This window comes from Ochotona curzoniae, unplaced genomic scaffold (genome assembly GCF_017591425.1).
Source record: "Ochotona curzoniae isolate NIBS_2020 unplaced genomic scaffold, NIBS_Ocur_1.0 scaffold_2587, whole genome shotgun sequence".
Classification (NCBI taxonomy): domain Eukaryota; kingdom Metazoa; phylum Chordata; class Mammalia; order Lagomorpha; family Ochotonidae; genus Ochotona; species Ochotona curzoniae.
Window position 1 is genome coordinate 21,194,012 of NW_024467096.1, and position 27,313 is coordinate 21,221,324.

At 40.7% G+C, this 27,313-nt stretch overlaps 2 protein-coding genes across 3 annotated transcripts in view; one reads left to right on the forward strand and one right to left on the reverse strand.

Annotated features, from left to right (window-relative positions):
• Positions 1 to 2,238: 2,238 nt before the first annotated feature.
• KCNMB3 (potassium calcium-activated channel subfamily M regulatory beta subunit 3) lies at positions 2,239 to 17,511 on the forward strand. The gene is made up of 4 exons (XM_041002767.1): positions 2,239 to 2,300; positions 7,787 to 7,978; positions 13,127 to 13,325; positions 17,443 to 17,511. The coding sequence occupies exons 1-4, from the start codon at positions 2,239 to 2,241 to the stop codon at positions 17,509 to 17,511; spliced, it is 522 nt and encodes a 173-aa protein (XP_040858701.1).
• The window catches only part of PIK3CA (phosphatidylinositol-4,5-bisphosphate 3-kinase catalytic subunit alpha), a 94,953-nt gene continuing 85,049 nt past the window's right edge, over positions 17,410 to 27,313 (reverse strand). For both annotated transcript variants that reach the window (XM_041002766.1, XM_041002765.1), the window contains 4 exons: positions 25,971 to 26,141; positions 24,390 to 24,507; positions 24,132 to 24,283; positions 17,410 to 23,373 (listed from right to left, as the gene is read on the reverse strand). In XM_041002766.1, coding sequence (XP_040858700.1) covers positions 23,103 to 23,373; positions 24,132 to 24,283; positions 24,390 to 24,507; positions 25,971 to 26,141 — 712 coding nt within the window. In that variant the 3' untranslated portion in view covers positions 17,410 to 23,102. The remainder of the gene's footprint in view (positions 23,374 to 24,131; positions 24,284 to 24,389; positions 24,508 to 25,970; positions 26,142 to 27,313) is intronic.

Here is a 27,313-nt window from a genome sequence, read left to right on the forward strand (position 1 = left end):
ATATTAAATATTAATATGAATATATTGATATGTTTAATATATTTACTATATAAATATATATTATAAATGCATATTTTAAAAAGAATATAGATAGACTTATATGCATTGGTTCACTCCCCAAATAGCTGCAAAAGCTGGAACTGAGTTAATCTGAATCCAGGGACCAGGAAGTTTTCTGAGGTCTCCCATGTGGGCACAGGGGTCCAAACACCTGGGCTATGCTCCACTGCATTTCCATGCCATTAGCAGGGAGCTGGATCAAACTGGAGCAGCTGCCACACAGCCTGATGCACATATGGATTGCTGGCACTGCAGCTGGTGGCTTGACCCGCTATGCCACAATGCTGCTGGAGAAGTTGGCCTGCAGAGCGAGTGTGAAGGTAGGAAAGAGGGAAATGGCTGCAGAATTGAGGGGCAGAGAGGCCAGTTGGTTATGCATGAAGGAACAGCAGGAAAGACAAAGCAGAGGCGGTATTGCTGCTTCTCACTGACATCTTGGACCTGCTGAAAAGGAAGAAAGAATTGAGCACAAGCAAATCCTGAGGCCAGTGTTGGCGACAGTTACACCAGACGGGTCTCATTCCACTAAGCTGTCAGTGTATCAGAACACTTGAATGAGAACTGAAAGTAATCTAAAATAACTCACTTTCTCTCTTTCCTCTTTTGTGTATAAAATCTTAAGGGCTGTACAGAAGTGTTTTGTTGTTGCTTTAAGAATTGATTTATTTTTATTTGAAAAGCAGAGTTATGGAGAGAGAAAGGGAGAGAGAGAGACAGATCTTCCATCCATTAGTTCTCTCTCCAAATGGCTACAGTGGCTGGAGCTGGGTCAATCTGAAGTCAGGAGCCAGGACTTTGTTCTGGGCTCCCACATGGGTGCAGGGTCCCAAGTTGTTGTGCCCTCCTCTGGTGCTTTCTCAGGCCGTTAGCAGGGAGTTGGAACCAATACTCCTATGATGTTGGTGCCAAAAGTAGAGGCTTAGCCTGCTGTGCCACAGCAGCTGTGTTTTCTTTTAGATGGAATTAGAATCACAAAATAGGAAAGAATGGGAGGTCCCTGTAAGGGCAGGTGCAAGTTCTTGGTGCCAGGAAGGGTCTCATGGGTTCAAAAGCATACATCTGGGGTTGAATGAAGCACATAAACATGGCAGCAAATCATTCACTCCTTCAAAGAGTCCCACGCCAACCTATTGCAGTGTGCTGAAAAGGACAAGTTACATTTCCACGGTGGAACCGGAAGTGTGATGCAGAAGAAAAAAAACATCTAGTTGTTCTTAGCTTTATGTAATGACATGGACTCCCTAAGAACCAATGAATCTTGTCCACTGTCACAATTAAAAAATACAAATTGCAGTATACATTTATATATATATTCATTAAACAATGTTAAACGATTGCTGATTAATTTATGTAGCTTCAATCTGTTTACACAGAGAAACTTGCAGATGAAATTATTCTTGCATTCTGATTCACATCAATGTGTTGGAAAAAAGATATTACCTTGGCTAAGAAAGCTACTATGAAAGTGATCTATTTGGCATTGTATCATCCAGATCTGGAAAAATTTCAACACTGTCAATGGCAATTCATGGTCATTATTTGTGAGAAATGAGAAATACACATATATCTTTTAGGTCACCAAAGAAAGAGATGATATTCCATTAAAGGAGTTACATTATGGATCTTTGAGTCTTGAAAAATTAGGATGTGACCTATGCCGTAGAAGCTAAGTCTCTCCCTGGGACTATGCATTGGGCAAAGTCATGGTCTAAACTTGAATTCTAACAGGCCACTTGTTTCAAGAGGAAACACGGCCAGGATAAAATATTTCCTATTCGTATGAGCTATGTGTGTCCCTCACCAATTAGCTAGGGTCCCTGGGGCTTCAGAACTTTCCGCAGGCACTGAGGTCTCTATGGCAATGGGGTTGCTGCAGCAGAAGCACAGGTGGCAAGCCAACCAAGGATGGTTGCAGGGAACACGCAGGTCTTCCTGGGGCCTGTGGGACCGACTGCGCTGTGAGTGGGGCATTTACAGAGCACCCCGACAGCTGGGTCTGGGCCTCCACCTCTCCGGGAAGCACTTGGGATGGTCCACTCTTACGTGCAGGTCTGGTGATGCCAGTTGCTGCACTGGGCTCCCCTGGGGCTCCACTTCCGCTGATGCTTATGCTGCACCCTGGGGGCAAAAGGCCTGGTTCAGGTGAACAGCATCCATTGTGCCCAGCCCGACGCCCTCATGCAGCCCTTCAGCATCCCCGTTCAAATCACACTCCAAGGCAGCAGGAGGCGCCAGGGGAGGTAAGTCGCCCCCCGCAGCTTGTAGTCCAAGCTGCACACCTTGCTGCCCAGGTGCGTACAAGAGGGGCCAGGAGGAGGTTGGAGTTGGAGCTAGGCCTTTGCTCTCTAAGTTTACCCATTTGCCGGGCCCCAGACCTCGGTGCCTGGTGGTTTCCTCAGCAGCCCTGATCTAGCTGAGCTGCATCTGTGTGGCTCCCTCCTCTAGGTCCTAGGGATCCTTTATTTTTTATTTATTTATTTTTTTAGATTTATTTTTATTATTTTTTCATTGGAAAGGCGGATATACAGAGGAGAGACAGAGAGGAAGATCTTCCGTCCGATGATTCACTCTTCCGGGTCTCCCACGCGGGTGCAGGTTCCCAAAGCCCTGGGCCGTCCTCGACTGCTTTCCGGGGCCACAGGCAGGGAGCTGGAAGGGAAGCGGGGCTGCTGGGATTAGAACTGGCGCCCATATGGGATCCCGGGCGTGCAAGGCGAGGACCTTTAACCACTTGCGCCACCGTGCCGGGCCCCAGGGATCCTTTATTTTAAAATGATTTATTAATTTTTATTGAAAAAGTAGATTGCAGAGAGAAGGAGAGACAAAGATCTTCCATCTGTTGATTCACTCCCCAAGTGACTACAATGGTCAGAACTGAGCTGATCCGAAGCCAGGAGCCAGGAGTTTCCTCCGGGTCCCCTATGTGGATATAGGGTCTCAAGGCTTTGGGCAGTCCTCTACTGCTTGCCCAGGCCACAAGCAGGGAGCTGATAGGGAACTGCAGCAGCCAGGATATGAACTGGTGCCCATATAGGATCCCGGCACATGCAAGGTGAGCACTTTAGTCACTAGGCTACTGCGCTGGGCCAACCAGATATCCTTTGAAACTCATCCCTGAGTCCTGGCATAGACCTTGGTTCAGTACGTATTCAGTATGCATTTCCTGGCTGAGTGAAGGAATGGGGAAATGACAGCAACCTGTATCCGCATTAATAGTCTCGGATTTTAACCCCAGCTCCAATGCATCATCCTGACTTCATTCAATCTCATTTGCTGTTTCATTTGCTGTATGACTGGGAGAGTTTCTTAGCCTTCCTCAACCTCCTCTTGTCTGTGGATTGGAGCTAGGACCAGCCCTGCCTGCCTGGGAACCATGAACCAGCTCTCTGTACTGGCCCTGAGCAGCGTCATTATACACTGCATACATTTTGGCTCCTATTCAGCCTCCACTCTTTGAAGAGGAAGTAAGCGAGATCATCTTTTGACCGTTATCTCCCCAGGGCCATGCAAAGCAGAGCAGCTGAGAGCCCAGCGAAGTGGCACCTGCTGCCTGTTTCAAGGTTGGGGCAGTGGGAAGCAGGCACCAAAATGGAGGCAAAAGCAATGTCCATCAGCTTCTTGGGAATGGAAGCTTTCAGAGCCACGCTCACTATCTGGAAACTTGGAGGATTTTTTTTCATGTCAACAGTGGAGTTGGGAGAGACATCAGTGGCCGTAATAGTCACTGGGGAATCTACTTCCGTCATCCTTCAGTCACGTGCATGGGAATTTGAGAGAGCGTGCAGGAGGAGATGGAAATGCAGTGGCACGCAGTGAGGGGCTTTGGGGAGCAAGCTATAGCCCGTGGAGGAAACAGAGCTCCAACTCCCCGAGATGGTGCTGACACCTCTGTGACAGAGTGACTCACCTTGTGGTCAAAGATCAGATGACAAACAGCGAGCAAATGGATCTCGGTACCCCCGCCCCCACTCCCTTCAGAGCTGAATTTACTAGATATGAAGGCAATCAGATTGCAGTGGCGGGATGGGGTATTTTTAAGTTTCAGGTCCCTGTCATGCACAAAGATAAACATTCTTAGCACTGGCATATTTAAGGTGGATTTTGCTTAAAAAGTGAGAAAGTGAACATACATACATGTGCATGTGGGTTGCCCCTCGTAGAGAAATATCCTTCAAGGGAGTGTGGTGTGTCACCAGATTTGCCCAAGAAGTAAAGGGTCAGGGAGGGGAAGCTAAGAGGCCCTCGACAGTCCCTTTAGCTGTTTTCCCAGTTCTCTTTTATGGGGTAGGGAGCAGTTCGTCCACGTAGGTAAGGCCACCTGGGAATTTCATGGTACCTGTACATGGAATTTGGTATTCCAATGTTCATGGCATTCCCCTCAAGTTCTGGATGAAACAGATCCTGAGAAAGGAGGCATTTTGATTGGAAAGTGCGAGGATAGGATTACACAGGGGGCCGAGGTGGGACGGGCCTGCAGATCTACCTTGTTGCCCGTCTAGCCCACATTATCAAGATTATCGTGAAAACAACATGGTAGCCCGTTTTTATTTCTGAAATGCCCAACTGAATTAGCGTTCTTTCCTCTTGCTGCACTTCGTGTATCATACTGACTTCATTCAATCTCATTTGCTGTTTCAGAAGAAGCTGCTTAGTAAGTCTGTAATTAAAAAATGGTAAAAATAATTGTCCAAGTCTTGGCTGCAAGGAAAATGAATTACAGGGACATAGGAACTGACTGAGCCCAACACTTAGGAGGAATGAGCACATCTGAGATGAATGTCAGAGGAATTACAACACTTCTTTCGAAGAAGTGCTTCTTGAACAGACTTGGTCTGCCTGCCAAGGAGATCACAGCTGGATGAGTGTTCAGACTCTGTAATCGAGTTTCCCTTAGTAAGCCAGAACGGGCTCGAAAGCAGTGCGTTCTGCTCAGATGGGAAAGTCTGTCCGCAGTAAACAGCAGCAGGCAGCAGGCAGCAGGCACTGCTCTGATTTGAATACAAGCATCTTAGAGGAAAACATGACTTAAAGATGTGTTATGTGCCAAAAAAGAAAATTATCAAGGCTTCCTTCCCTGGGATGCAAGGGTAAGTATCACAAATAAGTCCTGTTTATAAGTCTCTGGTCTCAGAGCACCAGAAACAACCTAAAAATATTCAACACCACAGCAATGATAAAGGAGATTAAGGCGTGTCCAAGTGATGGGACAGTAAGCAAGCAGTAGGGTTACAAAGAGTTGCTGATAACTTGGGACACTGTTTATTATGGCAAAGAAAAGGTTTAGGAAGGACTAGGTTGGGACTAGGATAATTCTCTATTTACAACAATGACTAGTCCCCAATTATTCCATGATTTTGCTTTCCGTTGTGTCAGTTATTACGTACAGTTAACTCTAGTCCAAAAACATGAAATTGAAAATTTCAGAAATAATTTATTAGTTTTAAATAACCTCATTATGGCATATTTCAATTATTCTATTTGTTTTGTTAACCACTTCCTAGGTCTCATTTGTGAATCAGTCTGTGTCATATAGCCAACCAGGTGTGGATGAGTATGGTATCCGCTATGGTATCAGTTATCCACTTCAGGGCTTACAAAGTGCTCCAATGAGCTGCCGGAGGACACCTGGTACCATGGCTGAGGACGGAGGACAGAACAAATTGATCAACTTCACAGCCAATCATTGGCAGTGAAGATCTGGGCAGACAGGGACACTAAGGTGGACTTTAGCAGCCAGTGGATTCTGGTGTCTTTCTAGATTTTCTCATATTTTCCAAGTTCCATATAATACACATATGGAAATCTCATTGCTTCCACTAATTCTTTTGCATTTGTTAAGGTTTTGTTACTCTGTCTTAAAGAATCATTCCCCACATGGTTGGCAGGGCTGGCTGGGGCTGGACCATAAATTCCGTCTGGTTTCTGCAAGGAGAGCAGGCTCTCATCTTCCAGTGCTTTCCCAAGCACGGGAACAGGGAGCTGGGTTGGAAGTGCGGAGCTGGGGCTCAACAGGCGTTCTGACAGGGGACAGCTAAACGCTTTCTCAGCCATTCTACCACACACTCCCCCCAGAATGATTTCTTTTTATGGTTGCCAACTCTTCTACATCTTGGAACAATGTGAACAGAAATATTATAAATAGAAGTTCTGATTTAGAATACTGCCAGACTTGTCTTATTTCCAAATTAGTTCAGAATCAGACAATGCTGGTTTCAGGTAACATACCATGGTAACTGGGGGTGCTAAATGAGTGTATTGAAATGTCACAGAGACCTCATTATAAACTGCTTTTATCCTCCAAGACACATTAAAATACACAACTACTAAAGTCCAATTTAGAGCACAAGGGAAAATGCTGGGGTTGGGCATCAGAAACTACAGAAAATATTCAAATCTTAGGGTGAAAAAAATCTCTTGATTCAATCAATTACAAATTATAAAGGGCATTGGCTCAAATATCGTTAGAATTCTTTCCATGCCCATTCCCTGAGAGAGATAATAGAGAACGAATAAAACTCTAAAACAAAATGAAAATTCCCAGATCAGATCCTTCATTGCCAAAGAAATAGCCACACAGTGCGCCGTCTTCTGAAGTTCATGTTCTCCAGCGCAGCTGGGCTGCTAGGACAGCCTGGGTTGCTGGGACAGCCTGGGTTGCTAGGACAGGCTGGGCTGCTAGGACAGGCTGGGCTGCTTGGCCTTCAGCCCCCTCCCTCTCTGCAGGGTCTGAGGGAAGGAGAGCTAAGGGAGAGCCAGGAAGAAGAGAAAGTGAGGAAAGGAATGAAAGACAGAAAGGCAACCGGCAGTGCCCTTGGTAGTATTTTTGCTACACTCCCAAATGTAGTCAGATGTTTTGGCAGCTTGATGCCATTGGAGTTGCATTTGTTTGGTTGAAGATTTCATGGAGTCTAAGAAAACAGCAATACCTGTGGCCACCTCCCAAAAAAAGGCATGAATTACCTTCTTGCGAGAAGTGTCTTGGTTTGTAAAGTGTTAACAATGAATCTGACATTTAAACAAATCCACCAAGGAGGCCCAGCAAAGCCGGGGGGGGGGGGGGGGGGTGCAGGTTAGGAATCTTTGTGTTGGATTTCACTGGTCCCCGGGCCCCCTGCTGTGAGGTGCATCCCAGCCTTGGCCGGTTTTCAAGCAGAGCGGGACTGTGGGGAGCTCATGCAGAGCTTTGAGGGGATGTGGAGAGAACCACTGAAAGGGAAGGCAGCTGCCACAGTTTCCCAATTCTTAGGGGCTGGTTGCCTTATCCTTTCAGTATGCTGCTGATTCTGTCAACTTTTTGCATCATTCTTTCCATATGGAATTCTTATGGGAATGTTACAGGCATTTTCAGAAAGAATGTGCAATATCCTTGAAAGAGAAAAACACCCCTAATCCTTTTTTTTCCCCGTAAAACAAATGACAGTTTTAGAGGGAATTCATTGCTAGTTACTGGTTAAACAGATCTCTGAAGATCTGCTGGCAGCTCCTTGGTCTTGTCAGTTGCAGTATTTTTAAAAGTACTTGATAACATGAGCTTTCAGCTTTGTTGGGTGGCCTTCTCACCCAGCTCTGAATGGAAGAGCCCACTGTGTTGCACTGACTTTGTTCATGACCCTCAGGTGGGTGCCAGGTGGAATGTCTCCCTAACCCTTCCCTGCATGGGCTGGTGAATGTTTGCACTTTTCACAAATGAACTTAGTGCAGCATCCTCTCTGCGCTGTCTCTACAGGACAGCCTTTTCTGGCCCAGGGAAGAGGACACCCATCTACTCCAACGATGGAGACCTGCCTGATGTGCACAAGAAGCTGCCGTCCAGCGCTGGGGAAGACAGAGCCATGCTCCTGGGCTTTGCCATGATGGGTTTCTCAATCCTCATGTTTTTCTTGCTTGGAACAACCACCCTGAAGCCTTTCATGCTTAGGTAAGAAACCCCATGCAGAATGTCCCATGCGGATCAGTTCCTGTCCGAGAATAAGCGAAGGGGAGCTTGTGCTGTGGCACAGTGGATGAAACTGCCATCTGCAATATTTGCATTCCATATGGGCGTTGGTTTGTGTTCTGGTTGTTCTAATTATGATCCAGCTCCCTGCTAACAGCCAAAAGGAAGGCACTCAAGGAGTGCCCAAGTGCCTGGGTCTCTGTACTCAAATGGGAGACCTGGATGAAGCTCCCGACTCCATTTTGGTCTGGCCCAGTGTTGGCCTTTGTAATTTTCTGGGGGTTTGGAGGGCGAACCAGCAGAGGGAGGATCTTTTTCTGTAACTATTTTAAATAAACAAGGAACTGAATAATAATAATAATAATAATAATAATAATAATAATAATGAAGAGTAAAGGAGGGCTGGCTGGCTTTTATTTCTCTAGTCTCAAACAGCAGAGCAGGGGGGGATCAGTGAATGACCTGTTTCTCAGTGTTGAGTGTGGAGGAAGTGGTGGTTAAAAAACATGGAAGATATTTCCTTGTGTCCTTCGCCCATCTTGTAATCCACATGTACCTCAACAGCAGTAACCTGGACATTAGTCATTTAGTTTGTAAATTCACCTTTCAGAATGTCAGTGCCCTGGCTGCAGGCATCTGGGAGGGAACCAGAGGTTGGAAGATCACCCCCCTTTTTTTCTCCCTGTTACAGTGCTTCTATACCTTTCAAAAGCAAACAAAAATCGGAGTATTAAATGTTGATCTCCCAGGGCCAGCACCGTGTCTTAGTAAGCTAATCCTCGGTCTGTGGCACTGGCATCCCACATGGGTGCTGGTTCATGTTCTGGCTGCTCCACTTCCAATCCAGCTCCCTGTGAATGACCAGGGACAGCAGTAGAGGATGGTCAAAGTCCCTGGGCTCCTGTACCCACATGGAAGACCCAGAAGAAGCTCCTGGCTCCCAGCTTCAGATTAGCTCAGCTCCGGTCATTGCTACCATTTGGGAGTGACTCAGTAGATGGAAGACATCTCCATTTTGCCTTTCTAGTTCTGTCTTTCAAATAAAAGAAAATAATAATCTTGAAAAAAAGTGTTGATTTCCCAGGGAGAAGGAAGTCCTCTGAGTGCCAGAAAAACTGATGTTGAGCTATCTGGATTTGACAGGGTCTACCCAGCAGTTGCTCAATAAACGTTTCTTTTGAATTAGCTGCCTTCCTAATTACATGAAAAACAAGGCGTGCGAAGAGCACCAGAAGGCTCAGCAGAACAGGGAGAGAAAAGGCTCTTAGTCCACAAGGGCAAGGGCTCATGGGAAAGGGCAAGGGCTCATGGAAAGGGCAGGGGCTCATGGAAAGGGCAGTGGCTCATGGGAAAGGGCGAGGGCTCCTTCTGTTGCTTGTCAGCTTTATCTTCCACCATTCCCAGGCTACCACTGTTAGGGCAGGATGCAGAGGTCGCCACCCCAACAGCACACGGAGCCACTACCAGAGCATCTCAGGGAAGGGTGTGCAGGTCCTGACCACCCAGCTTACTCCACTTCAGGTTCATTTGGCGGTGCCTCCATTGTTTTGGCTGCCAGGAAGCTCAGAGTCAGTGTTTACCTGTTTCCATAAGCACAAGCGATGTTATAGTCTGCAGGTTACATGTCTGATATCATTCTAGCTCTCCTTTTCCTGCCATCACATGTTCCTCATCTGACAAAATATAAGCACATGATATATGTTTTCGTAACTTGAATAAATGTGTGCATAAATGCACACATATGCAGTACCTACATTTTAAAAAATTGTTTATTTTTATTGAAAAGGTAGATTTACAGAAAGAAGGAGACAAAGATCTGCTGGTTCACTCCCCAAGTGGCTGCTAAGGCCAGAGCTGAGCCATCTGAAGCCAGGAGCCTGGAGCTTCTGCTAGGTCTTCCACATGAGTGCAGGGTCCCAAGGTTTGAACATCCTCCACTGCTTTCCCAGGTCACAAGCAGGGAGCTGGATGGGAAGTGGGGCTGCTGGGACACAAACCAGCACCCATATGGGATCTTGGTGTGTGCAAGGCGAGGACTTTAGCCACTAGGCTACCGTGCTGGGCCCATTGAGCTGATCAATCAATATTCTTCAAGAAATATTCAAACCCTATTCAGATCAATACTTCGTCAGTATGTGGACAGCTGAACTTTTGATCTTTTGTAAGGTTTATCTAAAAGAGAGTGAGAGCTTGCACATTGTATAAGAATTGTCCACTCACTATTTACTTCCAAAATTTGGTGGTTCAAATACTTGGGCTATCTTCTGCTGCCTCCCAGACACATTGGCAGGAAGTTGGAAAGAAAGCAGAGGATCTGGGACTCCAACCATGCACTCTGATACTGGATGTGGGTATCCTAGCTGGTAGCTTCACCCGTTGTGCCACAATGCCTACAGATCTTCAATTCTAGGAAATAAACAAGCAAGTTTAAAATAGCATTTAATTGGCCAGCGAGATGGCTCAGTAGCTAAATCTTGGTCTTGCTGGTTTGTGTCCCAGCTGTTTCACTTTTCATCCAGCTTCTTGTTTGTGGCTTGGGAAAGAAGTAGAAGATTCCACAAGGCCTTGGGACCCTGCACCCATGTGGGAGACCCAGAAGCTCCTGGATTCTGGCTGGATCACCTCATCGCTGGCCTTTATGGCCACTTGGGGGAGTGAACCAGCAAATAGATCTTCCTCCATCTGTCTCCTCTGTAAATCTGCCTTTCCAATGCAAAACACATACATACATATATGCATGCCCCCCTCAAATTTCATTTCAAGATGCCTAGGTTAAATTAATTGGGTGACACATGGCAGACCCAGTCCTGGCTGCAGCCTGGCTTAGACATGGCTATTGAGCACATTTGGCGAGAGAACCATCAGGTAGGGAATTTGTTTTCTTCTGTGTCTGAAACTGTCTTTTTAAATACATAAAATAAATGTACAAACTTAAAGGACTCAAAAAATTAACTGGGTGATAAAGCAAGCCAGTGCTATCCAAGAGACCTTTCATTTTTGTCTTTTCAACTGTGCAGTCTTTTTTCTTAGACTATGTCCAGTAAGTTTTATGCTCTGGGCTTTATAGTAGCTTAGCATTCCAGATATGAATAAAAGTACAGGGCCCCGCATGATAGCCTAGTGGCTAAAATACTTGCCTTGCATGCACCAGGATCCCGTATGGTCACCGGTTCTAATCCCGCCGACCCCACTTCCCATCCAGCTCCCTGCTTGTGGCCTGGGAAAGCAGTTGAGGATGGCCCAAAGTCTTGGGTCCCTTCACACACATGGGAGACGTGGGTGAAGCTCCTGGCTCTTGGCTTTGTATTGGCTCAGTTTTAGCTGTTGGGGCCACTTGGGGAGGAAATCAACAGGCGAAAGATCCTTCAGTCTCTCTTCCTCTCTGTATATCTGACTTTCTGAAAAAAAAAAAAAAACTTAAAAAAAATAACAGTATGAACATAGCTGACTAATCTTTTTCAAATGATTTGACTGCAGCATTTGTTAATCTAACCTTTAAGGCCCAAGGAAACAGACTCCCTGCTGTGCAAAGAGCTGGTCCCAAGATCCAAAGCATTTCCTTTCACTCATTTGTTTTACCTTGGACTTGTTCTCTAATAACCTGGTACACAGTTGTCTTTTTTCCACACCACCATCACAGGTCTTTGTGGAAGGTATTTTTCCTTCCATGTCTTTTGTATCCAGGACATCCTCTGTATTAGTGCATGTGTAAATTCTCAAGGAATGTTTTCTAAGTCATAATTATTTAACATCTCACTCCTAGAGCATTTCATGGGAAGCCCTGTGCCTATACTGCAAGGATGCAGACGAGCAGCATGTAGCTCCTGAAGTCTTCCAGGCTTGCTACCTTACTGATAGCAAACTCATGGAATATTTTCTAAGGAGGCATTCTGCATTCGCCCACTTAGTAGAATGGGTCCATAGGCCTGCACCTTCCTACAACTTCCAGAGGCTGATCTGTAGATGAACTCCCAAAGGCACATTTTCATCAGGACAAGCCAGCGGGTGCATTTTGAGATGAGGAGGCACGAGTTTCCAAGTGAATGTGACTTTTGGTGGTTATAATATATAGGATTCTTCAAATATCTGTATCTGAAATACAGGGACTTGGATTCGGACTAACTGATCCAGGATCTCTGGATGTAAAACCCTGGAATCGGGGGCCGGTGATACGGCCTGGTAGGTAAAGCTACTGCCTGCAGTATTGGCTTCCCATATGGGCGCCAATTTGTGTCCTTGATGCCCCGCTTTTTTTGTATCCTTTCATTTTTTAAATTTCGATAATCTTTACATAGTTGATCACGGCACAAAGGGTCAAGGGCTACAGGAAAGTGGTTAAGAGCATTGTTTCCACACTGGTATCACTTTTTTTTTTTTGTATCTGGGGTAAAGAGAGAGACAAAGGGAGAAGCCCCAAACAGCCCCACCCATCCCAGGTCCCCGATGTGGGGCATGCTCTGAGGGTCTTGCTCAAGCAGTTTTGATAGTTCAACAGTTCTGAATTGCTGCCAATCTCACTGCACCACGCATGAGCTCTTCAGAATACACTGGCTGACATAGTCTGTTTATGGTTGGGGTTCTGAGATCAGCACTTCAGTTGGAGGGATCATCTCAGATCTGATCCCAGACCTGATTCTTGTGTGTGCTTGCCAGTACAGGGTGCCCACTTCTGATCGAGCTCTCCAGCTAATGCACCTGGGAGCGCAATGGATGGCCCAAGTGCTTGGATCCCTTCCCACAGGCACATGGGAACCCACCAGGAAGCTCCTGGCTTCAGCCTGACCCAGTGCTAGTCATCATTTGTAGACAGCCAGTGGATGAAAGACCCGCCTCTGTCTCAAATAAAACCTCAAAAACAAAACCCCAACCCTTGAAATCCACATTTTAGTGCATTGTAACAAATTTATTTAGGTGATTCGAAAGTTTGAAAGACATTAAGCTATGTTTGGTATAGTGAAAAGCACACCATGAGGAGCCGAGTTGAGACTGATCTTGGTAATGCTAGGATCTCATGCTCTCAGATCTTTATGTGCTCTTCATGGTCCTAAATGACCCAGAAACAGCCAGATGGTTTGGGATGCCACGTTACAAATATCACATTTCTAGTAGGTGAACTTTTTTTTATTGAAGCATTCAGAGAGAAGAGTCAAACTGCACTGCCATCCACACCCGCATTATGGACGACTGGCTGGAATGTGATTTTACCTGTGGCGTCGACTGTCGGGGTCAGGGCAAGTACCCCTGTCTCCAGGTGTTTGTGAACCTCACCCACTTGGGTCAGAAAGCTCTCCTACGTTATAACGAAGCGACTGTCCAGAAAAATTCCAAGGTAAAGTTAATCAAATTTACCCTTTCACGCTAGACTGTCCTAACCAGGGTAAGAAACCTAGTGTCATTCTTACTGGGTCCCTGTATTTGCTTCAAGTGGATATTTTTACAGTGCTCAAATCAGGCTAAATGAAGCTAAAAATATTCTTGGAGAATTGGGGCACATAGAAATGGGAAGTTATTTCGATTTCACAACTTGCCATCTGGAATTCATAGTTTCAATCAATGAACAAGCTCTTTGTAGGCAGTTTCACTTCCTGGTGATCTCATTGGCTACTGGAGCAAACATGTGACAATGGATTGTTTGCTTTAAATCAAACAAAGGGTTTAAATTTAAAAAATTATTTTCATTTGTTAGCAAGGGATTTTTTTAATCAAAGAAATTTTAAAATTATAATTTTAGTAAGTTACATAACTGGTTCATATTTTTAGTTTTATATTTATACCTAAATGGTATTCTATTATCTGGCCTGTTACTCTTTGGAGTCTTGAATCAAGTACTAATTTCCATTAGATAATTCCTGTTTTTATTTTAGATGCAATGATTTTTAATCTCAAAACATTCTTGTAGATCCTTAGCATAACAAATGCCTAAAGGAAATGCTGATAAACCTGTAGGGTTTTTGTTTTTTTTAATCATCAGCTGACAGATAGATCCCTTTTTCTCTACTCGTTTTGCTTCTCAGGAAGTGGACTCCCTCTGTGGGCCTAGGGCAAAATCCTCAATTGTTACTCTTTAGGAAGAGATTGTGCTACAGATCAAAGACAACAGAAATATTATTGGGTAGTGCTTGCTGAATTGATAAATGGGTTCCTTGGGTTACTGTACAGGAAGCGATCAAGGATTTGCATGTGGACACGTTCCTTGTGGTCTCTGCAGTTACCATACAATGTAAGAATTCCTTCCCACTTCCTCTTAGGACTCATTTCAGTGTCCTCCTGCCAACCTCTTCCCAGAGACTAGGTAACATTTTATTGTCTTTGAAGACTGAAACCAGCATCTTTAGCGAGTTCAGAATTAGAGCTGTTAGACATTTGGTATTGGTGACAATGTCCTTCCTTTTCTCCTCCTCCGATATTCCTAGTGCTTTTATACACCCAAGTGCCACGGGGATGGCAATGATTTGCTCAGGAGTGCTCTGGACATAAAGGAATTCTTCGACCACAAAAACGGAACCCCCTTTTCATGCTTCTACAGCCCAGAGCACCAATCTGAAGATGTTGTTCTCACAAAAAAGTATGACCAAATGGTTATCTTTCACTGTTTATTTTGGCCTTCACTGACTCTGCTAGGTGGTGTCCTGATTGTTGGCATGGTAAGACTAACACAGCATTTGTCCCTACTGTGTGAAAAATATGGTTCTGCAGTCAGAGTTGAGGGAGGTGGCAAAACCCCTCATACAGATCAACTCAAACGTTGGAGTTCAGGGAGGAGCAAAGGCCGGAGCAGACACTAAGATGGTGGCCAAATTAAAGCAATGGCATTCAGACAAATTCAGTTCCTGCAGTAAAGCACAATTACACTGGACTACAAACCAACCATGTAAAGTTAGGAAGGTTTATTTAGAAAAGGCTCATTATATATTCTATTTACATGAAGAATTAACTTCCTACTCCGAATCCCTTTTCTCATGAGCTAAGGAAGCACTTTTTGTTCCCTTGTGGCAGTTAGTTCAAGGAGTTTTCTGCTCTAGTTCAACTCGGAAATATGGAGATACTGAAGGCATCTTACGTATTGATTATTGAACTATCAAGCCCAACTGTCTACAACATAGTTCACATGAAATATCTTTCTATATAAATTTGTCATGTGTATTACTGCACTATAGAAAAGAGCAGAAACTTAAGAAAAGGTAAATTTAATATATTTATGACAGCCTAGTCATCATTCATGATAAAAAAAAAATCCACAGTTTAGAATTATTTATACTTACCTTTGCCATGAACCACTTAACTTTTCTCCCATCCAAGCACTAACCAGGACAATCCTGCTTAGCTTCTGAGATCAGACGAGATCGGGCACGTTCAGGGTGGTATGGCCGTAGACTAACCACGCAATTTTTCTTTCAGCAACATTTTTTGATTAATTATGCTTTTCATAAGCTTATCTTATTCTTTGTGTACATTTTTGTGGGAATGGAAACAAAGGCTAGAAATGTACCTGCAGTCACAAGAAGCTGTACTGAGTTTCCACACTCACCCTCAGGTAGTTTACACTGTCAAGTTTTATATGGAGAGCCAGCCACTGTTGGTACTGCCAACCAACCACAGCTGTTAAATAATGGCCTCATAAGGCACCCCACAGATGCTTTCCAGATTAAACTGAAAGTTTGTTCTGATGATCCAATGTGCCTCCAAGTAGCTTTAAAATTTTACTGAAAAATCTTACATCACAGACATCACACTTATTTGTAGCTGTAACCAAACTTAAAAAAAAAAAAAAATCCATGTGTTTTATGCCCCATCAGTTGTTTTCAAGTCATAAATTCCTAAATACATTGAATAAAGAGCAGAACAGATTTAACCAGTACAGAACAATCTTGGTGTTTCCTGTTTTGTACTGTGGAATGCTGCAGCAAAACATGTGTAGGATTTATTTGTGTTTGTGAGCAGTCACTACAACTTTTTCAGGAAAATCAACTGAACCTCCCTTCCCACTTATAAGAAGTTATCCTCTCCCTTCATGAGGTTAGTCTGAGGGCATATGAAACATTTAGTTTAGTTTAGTTTCTGGCATCTACTAAGGGTGTTACAACCACATTAGCAGCTTAAAAAAAAAAAAAAACCAAACAAAACTCTTGTGGTTTACTGCAACATTTAGGAAGCCATGGTATTTTTCAAGGAACAGCTGATGTAGAGTAGGGCAGGGAGAGACAAGGGAGGACTCCCCACACCTGCTCCGTTTTCTTGGCTAAATGTAACATTCAAGGTCCAGGACTTGCTCTGTGTTTAAGACTGTAATAAACTTTTGTACATTAAAGGCTTTTATGTAATAAACTATGTACGCATACACATTTTAAATTATCCAACAACCAAGATTCTGTAGCTTTATATCAAGGACACCTCTATTCTACTTAATAAATTTTTCTCAATATGGCATTTTGATATATAGCTATATATTATATATAATGTTTGGACACAGATCACATGTATATTACATATCACACATACATATATATTTTCCTGTGAACAAATTCAAACCCACTAATTTGAAACCTGAAGTCTATGTTCTGGTTATTGCAGTTTTTAATTCTGGTGTCTACTTGATTCATTCCAGGAAAGAGCCATTACACACAGAAAACAAAGTCAGTTCAAATTACCTTAAAACTAGAGCCTATGTTGTGATATAGCTGGTTACACTGCCACATTTGATGGCTGGCAATGGTTTGTGTCCCAGCTGCTCCACTTCCAATCCAGCTCCCCACTAATGTGCCTGAGAAAGCAGCAACAGATGGCCGAAGTTCTTGAGCTCCTGCACCCACCTGGAGACCTGGTGGTCTGGGCTTCTGCTTGGGCTTGGCTCATCTGGGGAATGAACTAGCTGACTGCAGATCTCTGTCTCTCTCTCTCTTTTCTTAAAAGCATCTAAAAAGATAATACAATTTAACCAATGATTTGTTTAATTATTTGGAAGTACTAGCTCTCAATGCTCATGTAGATTCCTGTTAAAAGCCCAGACTTACCTTTTGCAAAGTTTACCAAAGTTTACCATAACAGTAAAACCAGATTGCTTTTAATCCAACTTCACTTTTAACCAAACTTTCACTGGTCCATCTTTTACACACATACACATGTGTATCGTAATATATATGTATAAACATGTCTATTTTAAATACAGTTCTTCATGCATAGAGGAAGTTAATATTTAAAGATAACATTTCTCATAGTTATAACTGAGGCAGAAAAACTGGCTTTTAAGACATAACAGATTCAGATTTTTAAGTATGTATTTGCAGCCATTATTGAAAATGCAAACTCAGCTAAATTCTGATTCTTAGCAACACTTTTTTTTTTTAAAGAAATATAAAAATAGAATTATCACAGTTTTTCCTTACATAATACACTAAGGACTATTTGGACACAAGTCAAAGCAATTTTTTTTTTTTTTAATAAAACAGCGTGATGTTACAGACTGCAAAGTTCAAGAGAAGCAGACATTGACAGTTTCCGATGAGCACAAACAGTAAGTGCAGTCACAGGCCAAACTTCTTGCTAGGTACAGCAAGACTGGGAAGAGGTTTCAAATTTAGTCATATTGTATTATTGTCCTACATTCTCAACAGAATAACACATGCATCTTGCTGTGTCAAAAATTTTGTTTTTGGGTCATCACTGAAGAGTATTAAAGGCATTTGTCCTAACTTATACATTATACCACAGGACTTTAGTTCATTGTATGACCAAAATGTAGAGAAACAGTTACTACAATCAATGGGGCTAAAAAGGATGGGTTGACTTCTCTGTTGAAGTTTCCAAACTAACTATCTGATGTGTTAGTAGTCACCTTTTGCTAGTGTTATACTCCCCAAGGAATTACAGTTGTGTTATGTTCCAGAAGGATGTATTCTTTTAGATTTATCCTCTTCAGTTAAGTCCAAGGACTGAATTATACTGAAATCATTAACTCCAATTGAAACTTGGTTTCTATAACACAATACATTTCTAGAAACCAAATGTGGACAAGTACTCCAACAACTCTTAGAACATAAAGCAAATCTATCTGATAAGGGATTTTTGTCTCATGAGATCAATAGATAATGAAATTTGAAAATGCACACTGGAATTGAGTTTAATCTTATTAAACATGTTTTAATGAAAAACAGTGAAGATTATCTGCCTTCTTGCCAAGGGGAAGGATTAACAAAAATAAGAATAGCTAAAAATATACATGGTTCTTAGCACACCCACAGAATTATCTTAGTGACAGATTAAATAAGGTTGCAGATAAGACTGATAGACTTTAATTGGCTTACAAAATTCATTTAAAAACTTTCCCTGTACTCACCAGTGTGACGAATAGGATCTACTGTTGGTAGTGAAAATCAGTTATCTAATTACACTTTATATACAATGGAGTAATTTTTACTTCCCCACATAACTCTTACACATATTTCTGAAAAAAAAAAAGTCAGAAAATGTCCTTATGGCTCACACCTATCAGTTTCTATACTTAGCATGGCTGGAATACTAACACACTTAAAACCACGAAAAAGGAATGGTGCTGTATTAATAACAAGGAAGTACAGGATTTTTATTCAAGTGGAATACTTGAATGAAAGATTTCTTTAAAGACTAACATCCCAACTTGGGAGAAAAGACTCTTAATGAATTTCAAACTCTGGAATTTTAGAACTTTGATATTTGTTTACACCTTTTATAAAAGATGTCTTTTGACCAGGACTGGAAAGCAGTGTATCTACAAATAGAAATGTGTGCCAATATACCATATCAGATAACAATGAAGTAAAGAGAACAAAATAAACTTTAAACGCTGTATTCAAGAAACCTCATACCACAAACATCCTCACTGTAGCCTTTTCCAAATGGCTGGCACTATGATTGATGGCACTTTTCTTAATGTCTCCTACTGCAGTTAAAAGAATGCATGCCAATTCTGATTTTTATAGCTTTAAAGCAGCGTGTGCTGCAAGACTTTTGCCTGTTGTATTGAATTGCGACTCATCTTTTTTTCCTAGTCTTCTGAGGTAGAGTTAACCATCCAATTGATCAGGACCACAGTCACCTTGAACTTAACTTCATAATCTCAAAGAGTGCAAAGAACTTTTAAGAGAAAAGGAAATAGGTTTTCCAGGCCATGGCACATAAGATATATTTACAATTTTAATGTAGTAATTAAAAGTGGTTTTGTTTGTGTCTTAAAAACAGCACAGCTGTATTATCTTGTCACTGAGAATTTCTATCTAGGATGCTGTCCATGCTGAAATTTACATTTCAACCTTCACAATCCCATCCCTCATGAAGGGCTGATTCTGTCATGGCATGCACAATGTCTCATGGCCCTCAGTCCCATCTGAGCAGGATGGATATAAAGAATGCGGTTCATGGCTCCTCCCTGTCCCACCCTCTCCCTCCACATTTTCTGTTTCTCAAAAACATCTGAAGTAGGAAAGTGTCTTAAAAAAGCACCACAATCTATTAACACCACATATTGCCTTTAAACTGAATTATTTTAGTGATGTCTTGGACACCAAATTATTTTTTAAAGTGGACTTTGAGTATATGGGTCCAGCCCAGGTGGTGAAGTTGTGTAGACATAGAAATAAGAAGTTAATGTGCCTCAAAATACTGCTGAAATTAAATTTCATCACAGAGTTGGCAAGGATGGGCTACTGATCAGATCATAGATTGGATGTGTAAGAACATTCAGAAAATAAATCCAACTTTTGGTGCTGTGCAATTTCCAAGGTGCCTTTGAAATAGATTGCTCACAATTTTTTCCATAAGCAAAATCACCCAGTTTTACTTGGAAAAAAGCATACAGGTGGACTGTATTTTATCTATGTGAAAGTCACCAATCCATTGAAGGTAAAGTTCAAGAAGGCATATACAGTCTAATCAAGTCATCATTTGCCTGATGAGTAAGAACTACACTTTACACAAAATACTTGATCAGCAGCTGTTTTCATAAAAAAAAAAACAACCCAATAGTCATAGTTTCACAGTTGAAAAATTACACATTAAAATATTTTACAATTCATTATATATTCACCAGGTTCCCATTTCCTAATGGGCTTGTAATATAAAGCATAATAGAAGGGAAAACCTCAGAGTTGATTTACTTGACACTGAATTTTACAGGACACTAAGAACCACAGAAAGCTTAGGTTCTATCAGAAAATAGCAACCAAATTCCATTCTTTAAAAAATCCAATTAGAAACATTAAAAAAAAAAAACAAACCAAATTCTGTAAACCGATTAACAGATTTAAAATTAACAGCAGTCTAAAAATATTCAAAATAAATGCTTCTGTATAGTTGAGAATATGGTAAAAAGTTTAAAGAATGATTTCCAAACAGTTATTTCTAGCTACAATACATTTTCTCTTTTTTTACTCCAAAGTGATTATTAAAGGAAATAGTTTTAAGTGACCCAATGAAACTGTAGAGGCAAGAGTCAGTTGTCACAGCATGTTCAGTGACAAGGAGGGTTGACTACAGGAAGTGACCAATTCATGGGAACGGGTCTCTGACACTGAAGTACACACAAGTAGCTCTGTTGTCATTGATTTCCACACAGATCCTAGGCACCCATTAGCATTCTGTTTTAGTCAAGTCCTTTCTTTTGCCTTTCTGAGCATTACTGTCCCTCCTTTCATTTCTTAATCTACATTCTTTACAAAATTTGCCTATTTTTAATCCTACAAAATTAATTTGGTTTTAATAACTAAGAAGTAAATGGAAATGATAAAACAGGTTATGTGCCATGTATGCTTTAATGGTGGAGAGGACGTAGGGAAGGTGGGTGGGTAAAGTATCTGGATTGATGTTAAAAAGATGCAAAACTGTACAAATTCTGTATGGGGAGGCTCAAGGCTTTTTTGGCACTCAGGTAAAACATGGTTCTCTGTTAAATCTTCAGTTTCCACCCCAAGGTTTCAGATTTATACCATTTACTGAGTTTTCCTATAATCAAGCCCTGATATAGAAAACATCATGATTTTAGTTTGTATCAGCGGGGTATATCTAAATCACATAAAATGATAACTGTGAAGTCTTCAGTTATGAGCTTTTTATCTGCAAAAGAATCTACTTGTTTTCCAGCTCAAAACCGTTTAAATTCTGCTTAACTATTCCAAGACAGTTTACAGAAATAAATTTCCCTAATCTTCAAATTCATTTTTCTTGTTGGCAATATTATATACATGCTTTAGTTAAGCACCTAAATCTTCAATAATTATGCCCTTTAAGGGTCCTAAGATAGCCAGATATTAAGAGTATTTGTATTAGAGTCCTTTGCTCACTATTTGAGACTTCTAGTATAGGTACCTGATTTCATAGAGCATTTTAAAAGTGATAATGTTATACTAGAGTTTACAGTGTGCACTCTTTATACTGTTGTTTTCCAATAATATCTAAAACTGTCAGGAATTTATTGCACTTTTTTTTTTGGAGTGGCACCTGGGCATTTGCTAAAGCTATTTCCCAGGACATTAGCCATTCATTTCAAATACTGAATAAAATACCACATTCTAGTGTGATGACTAACAATAACTCCTAATTTTGGATAATGCTTTTTAACATGTTTATGAATGTGTCATGTACTCGAAAGGGATTTAATAAGGTCAGAGTGAGCTGTGACGAGGAAATAGTAGATATGATCTTAAAATGGATTAATGTCCTACTTACACTATTCAGATATTGATACGTAGCTTAAAAAGGTAAAAGGCTCATGGTTTCTGTTCCTCCATATTATAAATATTATTCATGAACTTACCTCAGTAGAGGTTGGGGGAGGGTTAGCATTCAGGAAAATAGTCTAAATGGTATTAATTTTGGCAACTAATTTCATATGATTCAGCCATTCTCAACTATAAAAGAAGATGGAAGATCAGGGATTCATGTGGAAACAAAAGCAAAGGAAAACAGATGAAGTTAAATCTGCTTTCCTTAACCAGTTGTACACTGGCTAATGGTATAAATGGGTAGTGCCTGAGCCTCACCTATAGATCAAGAGAAAAGCTGACCATGCTGCTACTAACAATAAAAAATTGGGGGTGCAAAACAATGCATGACTATGGGACAGATTATGTAAATAAAGAATATATATTAATGATAGTTTCTATAATATAAATAGCCTTTAATAAAAAAAATAATCTTTTTTTAATAACATTAATACTCACTTCTATTTTCTGGAAAACATGCATGAAAAATGTGTTCAGTTCAATTGCAAAAGGAGAAAAAAATCAACTTAAGGTGAATACTGTACAACTCTGGAATGAGAACTACTCCTGCTCATTCTTTTTCTAGGATGATTATTTTACTTTGTGGGAGCCCAGAATTTCCCTAGGAAATAAGAGTCAGATCCTTGTAAATACTGTTAAAAAAAAAAAAATGAAAAATCTAAAACCAAAAACACCAGCATACTACAGGTCTCATTTGTGACTGCTCCCAAAATTGCGCAGCTAAGACCCCCAAATCACCAAAAGATTTGATTTATTATAAAGAAAAAGTCTTTGAAGAAATCTTAAGAATTCATCCACCCCAAGCATTTTTCTTCATTAAACAAGGAGTCAAAAAACCCACTTCAAACTAAATTGAACAGCAATGGGAAAAATAAGAAATTATTCTTTGTTTTCATTCTGTGTAATTCAACATAAACTCCAGCTGACTCAGTCCTAATGCAATAACAGCCTTAATTGTGTCCACATCTCAAGGCGCGGAGCATTTACAAGACAAATACAACATCTTTCTTTTTCCTTCTCCATCGTTTATGTATATTTTGGGAATTTTTGTTTTGTTCTGTTTTTTTAAAAAAAGATACAAATAATCTTCAAAGTTTACCTTTTTGGACTTAAGGCATAACATGAAATTGCGCATTATTCTAAAGCTTAATTTTGAAATGAACTAGTTTAGTGCTATCAAACCCTGTTTGCATTTACATTATTTAAATTATATAGTATTTTATTCCTGTTCTTGCGGTAAGTTCTAATGCTGTTCATGGATTGTGCAATTCCTATGCAATCAGTCTTTGCTTGCTGACAGTTAACAGTGCGGTGTAGAATCCAGACCTTGAGCTCTCAGTTTGTCAGTTATCACCTCAGTTCAATGCATGTTGCTTAATTGTGTGGAAGATCCAATCCATTTTTGTTGTCCAGCCACCATGATGTGCATCATTCATTTGTTTCATGAAGTACTCCAAAGCCTCCTGCTCAGTTTTATCTAAGGCTAATGTCTTTCGGATATATGCAATGTCATCAAAAGATTGCAGTTCTGGCATTCCAGAGCCAAGCATCATTGAGAAAAGATTTATGAAGAGATTGGCATGCTGTCGAATAGCTAGATAAGCCTTGTAGCACATTTCCTGAAACCTATAAGTAGTAAGAATAGTTTGGTCAGTAGGAAGCCATTATGCTCAGGTCTCTGCTCATTGTACATATTTAGAGGCTTTTAAACACAACATACAAAGAACACAGTCTTCTGTCAACACTTTTCCATTCACTTTCTCCACTAGGATGTGAAGACTTTATTTACTACTGGATGTGAAGACTTTATTTACTACTATGTCTCCACTCCAACACCTAAAATAATGAGTGGCCCATCAGAAAATTATTAAGTATTTATTAGCATATGAATTGATCTACAACAGAAACTTTAGGCTCAGTCTAGGTCAGCACTAATTTATAGATAAACAGTTTTACGAAAAGTTTAAAAAAGTACCTCAAGGTCTAAAACAAACTAATAAAACAGCACAAGGTGGTTAAGAGAAATAATAAGATAATCAATCACAGCAATTACATTTCACTAACTTCTTCAAATTGGATGACTAAAAATGTTGGTTTTAAGCATTATCCATCATTTGTAGAATTCAATTTTTCAAACGGGTGTAAATCAAAATTTTCAGTGTGCTATAAAGTTTAGCACTATTTTCTTTTTGATTAACTCACCAGATTAAACTGATTTCCTTCTTTATTCTTCTCAATATCATAACAAATGTATAAATATTAAAACATTCAGCTTTTGCTAAAACCATTCTGCTAAATAATGTTATTCTAAATTGAAAAATACCAATTGTTTCAGGTACAGTGTCAAGAATTTTGATTCTGTGCTTTTGATTTCTTGAATTTACCTTTCAAATTCTCTTGTTTTTGTGCATTCTTGGGCTCCTTTACTAATCACTATTAAGAAATCCTGTGTCAAAACAAATGGTACACGTTCTCGCTTATAACCAAATTTTTTCTTTTTGTGGTCCAAAAAGTGTCCAAAATCTATATGAAATAGCTTTCAAAAAGAAAAATTATATTAGTTTCATAATGCAGGTACATATCTAAAATTAATAAATGTAGTTTAAGAGCATTAGAACATTTTAAAAAGAGAAAGTCATTACTTGTCCATCATCTTTCACCATGATGTTACTATTGTGTCGATCTCCAATTCCCAAAATGAAAGTAGCGACACAATAGCCAGCACACGAACGTGTGAACAGGTCTATGGCTGCATCGTATCTATGAAGAAGAAATAAATACCTCATGAGTAGAGTGGAAATGGACACAGGCTACACACACTCACTGACATTACAGAAGAAAGGTATTCATGGCCAGAGATGTGAGGAATTTTGAACTTCAAAATTTTTTTTTAAACAAAAGAGCTACTTGTTTTTATTTGAAAGGCAGATTTATGAAGAGAGAAGGAGAAACAGAGAGACCTTCAACTCACTGGTTAATTTCCCAAATAATCACAATGGTTGGACAGAAGAGTGTCTTCCTTGTTTCCCACGTGGGTACAGAGGCCCCAAGACTTGGGCCATCCTCCACTGCTTTCCCAGGTACATTAGCAGGGAACTGGGTCAGAAATGGATTATCTAGGACTCGAACAGGCACATACATGGAACGCTGACAATGCAGTCAGAGGCTAAATTTACTATGCATGGTTCTGGCCCCTGATATTTTAAGATTCGCCTATTTATTTGAAAGGCATAATTATACAGCAAGAGGGTGAGAATGAGAGAGGGTGAGAATGAGCGAGAGAGAGAAAATCGGCCAGGATGGAACCAGGACGGACAAGAACTCCTTCTAGGACTCCCATGTGAATGCGGGGGCCCAAGCACTAGGTCATCCTCGGCTGCTTTTCCAGGCACATTAACAGGAAGCTAGGTGGGAAGTAGAGCAGCAGGGGTTCAAACAGGTGTTCAAGTGGGATACCAACGCTGAAAGTAATATTTAACCTGCTTTGTAACAATGTCAGCTCCTTGAAATTCTCATCTTCAGGAGTTTCAACGAAAATCTCCAGGTCTTGGGGTGGTAGCCTAGTGACAGAATCCTCGCCTTGCATGTACCAGGATGCCATATGGATACCAGTTTATGCCCCAGCTGTTCTACTTCCCATGAAGCTCCCTGCTTGTGCCCTGGAAAGCAGTAGAGGATGGCCCAAAGCCTCGTGACCCTACACCCACATGGGAGGCCTGGAAGAAGATCCTGGCTCCTGGCTTCAGATTGACTCAGCTTCGGCTATTGTGCCAACTTGAGTGTGAACCAGTGGAAAGATCTTTGTCTCTTCTTCTCTCTGTAAATCTGCTTTTCCAATAAAAAATACATTTTTTAAAAAAGAAATCTCCACATCTTCCCTTACCACAGAATATGGTCTATTATAGTGAAAAAACAAATCATTATAATTAATTTTCCATTTTAATAATAAATTAGAAGTAAAATGCAAATGTGATGTTAATTTTAAAAAAGAACAATAAGAACACATTTTAGATAGTAAAGTTCAGTGTACAGAATTTTATCAAAGTAAAGGTAACTGTGATCATTTAAACATAATAATATCAGATATTTCAGAAGATAAAGCATGTTTCTTCCAAATATTGTAACTGTTTTCTGTGGTCTAGCTCAGAGGAATATACCTAACTGCTAACAGATTCATGATACAGAAAACTTAAGAAGAATACAGAAATGATGGTAGAACTCACATTTCTCCCTTGTTCTTGTCCTTGAGCCACTGATGTAAAGTGTGGCTGTTGAACTGCAGTGCGCCTTTCAGGCCACCTTTGCACTGGATCTGCATGATTGTGTGAGAATTTCTCACTACCTCAATCAGTCCCACGCAGTCACCAATTGACAGACAACCATAAGGTAACATTCTATAAAAGGGGAAACACATTTACAATTATATAATGGAATTAAACAAACTTAATTTGCTTTGTTAGTGTGACAAACATGTTTCTGGAAATACACTGAAAATGACCTGCCATGTTTATCTTAACCTTCAACTGAAACAACAGTTACCTGTATATCAGAAGGGCAAAGAAAATTATTTTGGTTATTAAAATGAAAACATTTAGAACTTTAAAAATAAGGGTCAATTTAAAAATGGTTAACTAATTGGCAACTAAACAAAAGTTCACAGCAAAAGTTCTCCCATTTTGGTCTCAAAATTCCTTTGCATGGGTAAAAATTATTAAGGACTCAAAAGAAAATTTAGGTGGATTACATCTACTGATATTAGAAACTAAAGAGAAGATAAAAATTAAAGTTAATTTCCCCTGCCCCCGAAGATTTATTTACTTGAAAGTCAGTTATAGCAGACAAGATAACTCCACCCACTTTCCAAATAACTGCAATGGCTGGAGCTGAGTTTGTCTAAAGTCAGGAGCCAGGAACTCCTTTCAGGCCTCTCACATGTGGGAAAGAACTAAGCACTAGGGCTATCTTCTATTGTTTTCCAGACCCATTAGCAGGGATTTGGACTAGAAGTGGAGCAGCCAGGAGCTGAAGCAGCACTCATAAAGGATGCTGAAACCACAGGCGGTGGCTTTACTTCCTATGCCACAGAGCCCAGTATTTCTCTGGACTTTCATACATGCTTCTATAACTAATCCCTTGTTTTGACTGACATAAATGAAGAAATCAAGCCTCACGCAGGTAATAAGATAAAGGAGGAATATTGTCACAATAGCCTTTTCAGATAATTTTAAACATTTTGACGCTATGCCAAACCTAACATGCGGCAGTTTTTCAAATTGCAATATGAATTCTGAAACTGTATCAATGAGCTGTTTAAAATGCAACATTAAAATCTTGTCATAATTTTTCTCTGGACTTCTCACCCATGTATCAGTTTACAGTACTATGCAGTATTTTTTTGGAAGACATAATTTGCTAATTTATTCAGATCTCTCAAATGTGGTTGTATTTTATCACACTTTAAAAAATCACAACTGTTGGGCCCGGCGCGGTGGCGCAAGTGGTTAAGGTCCTCGCCTTGCACGCCGGGGATCCCATATGGGCGCCGGTTCTAATCCCAGCAGCCCCG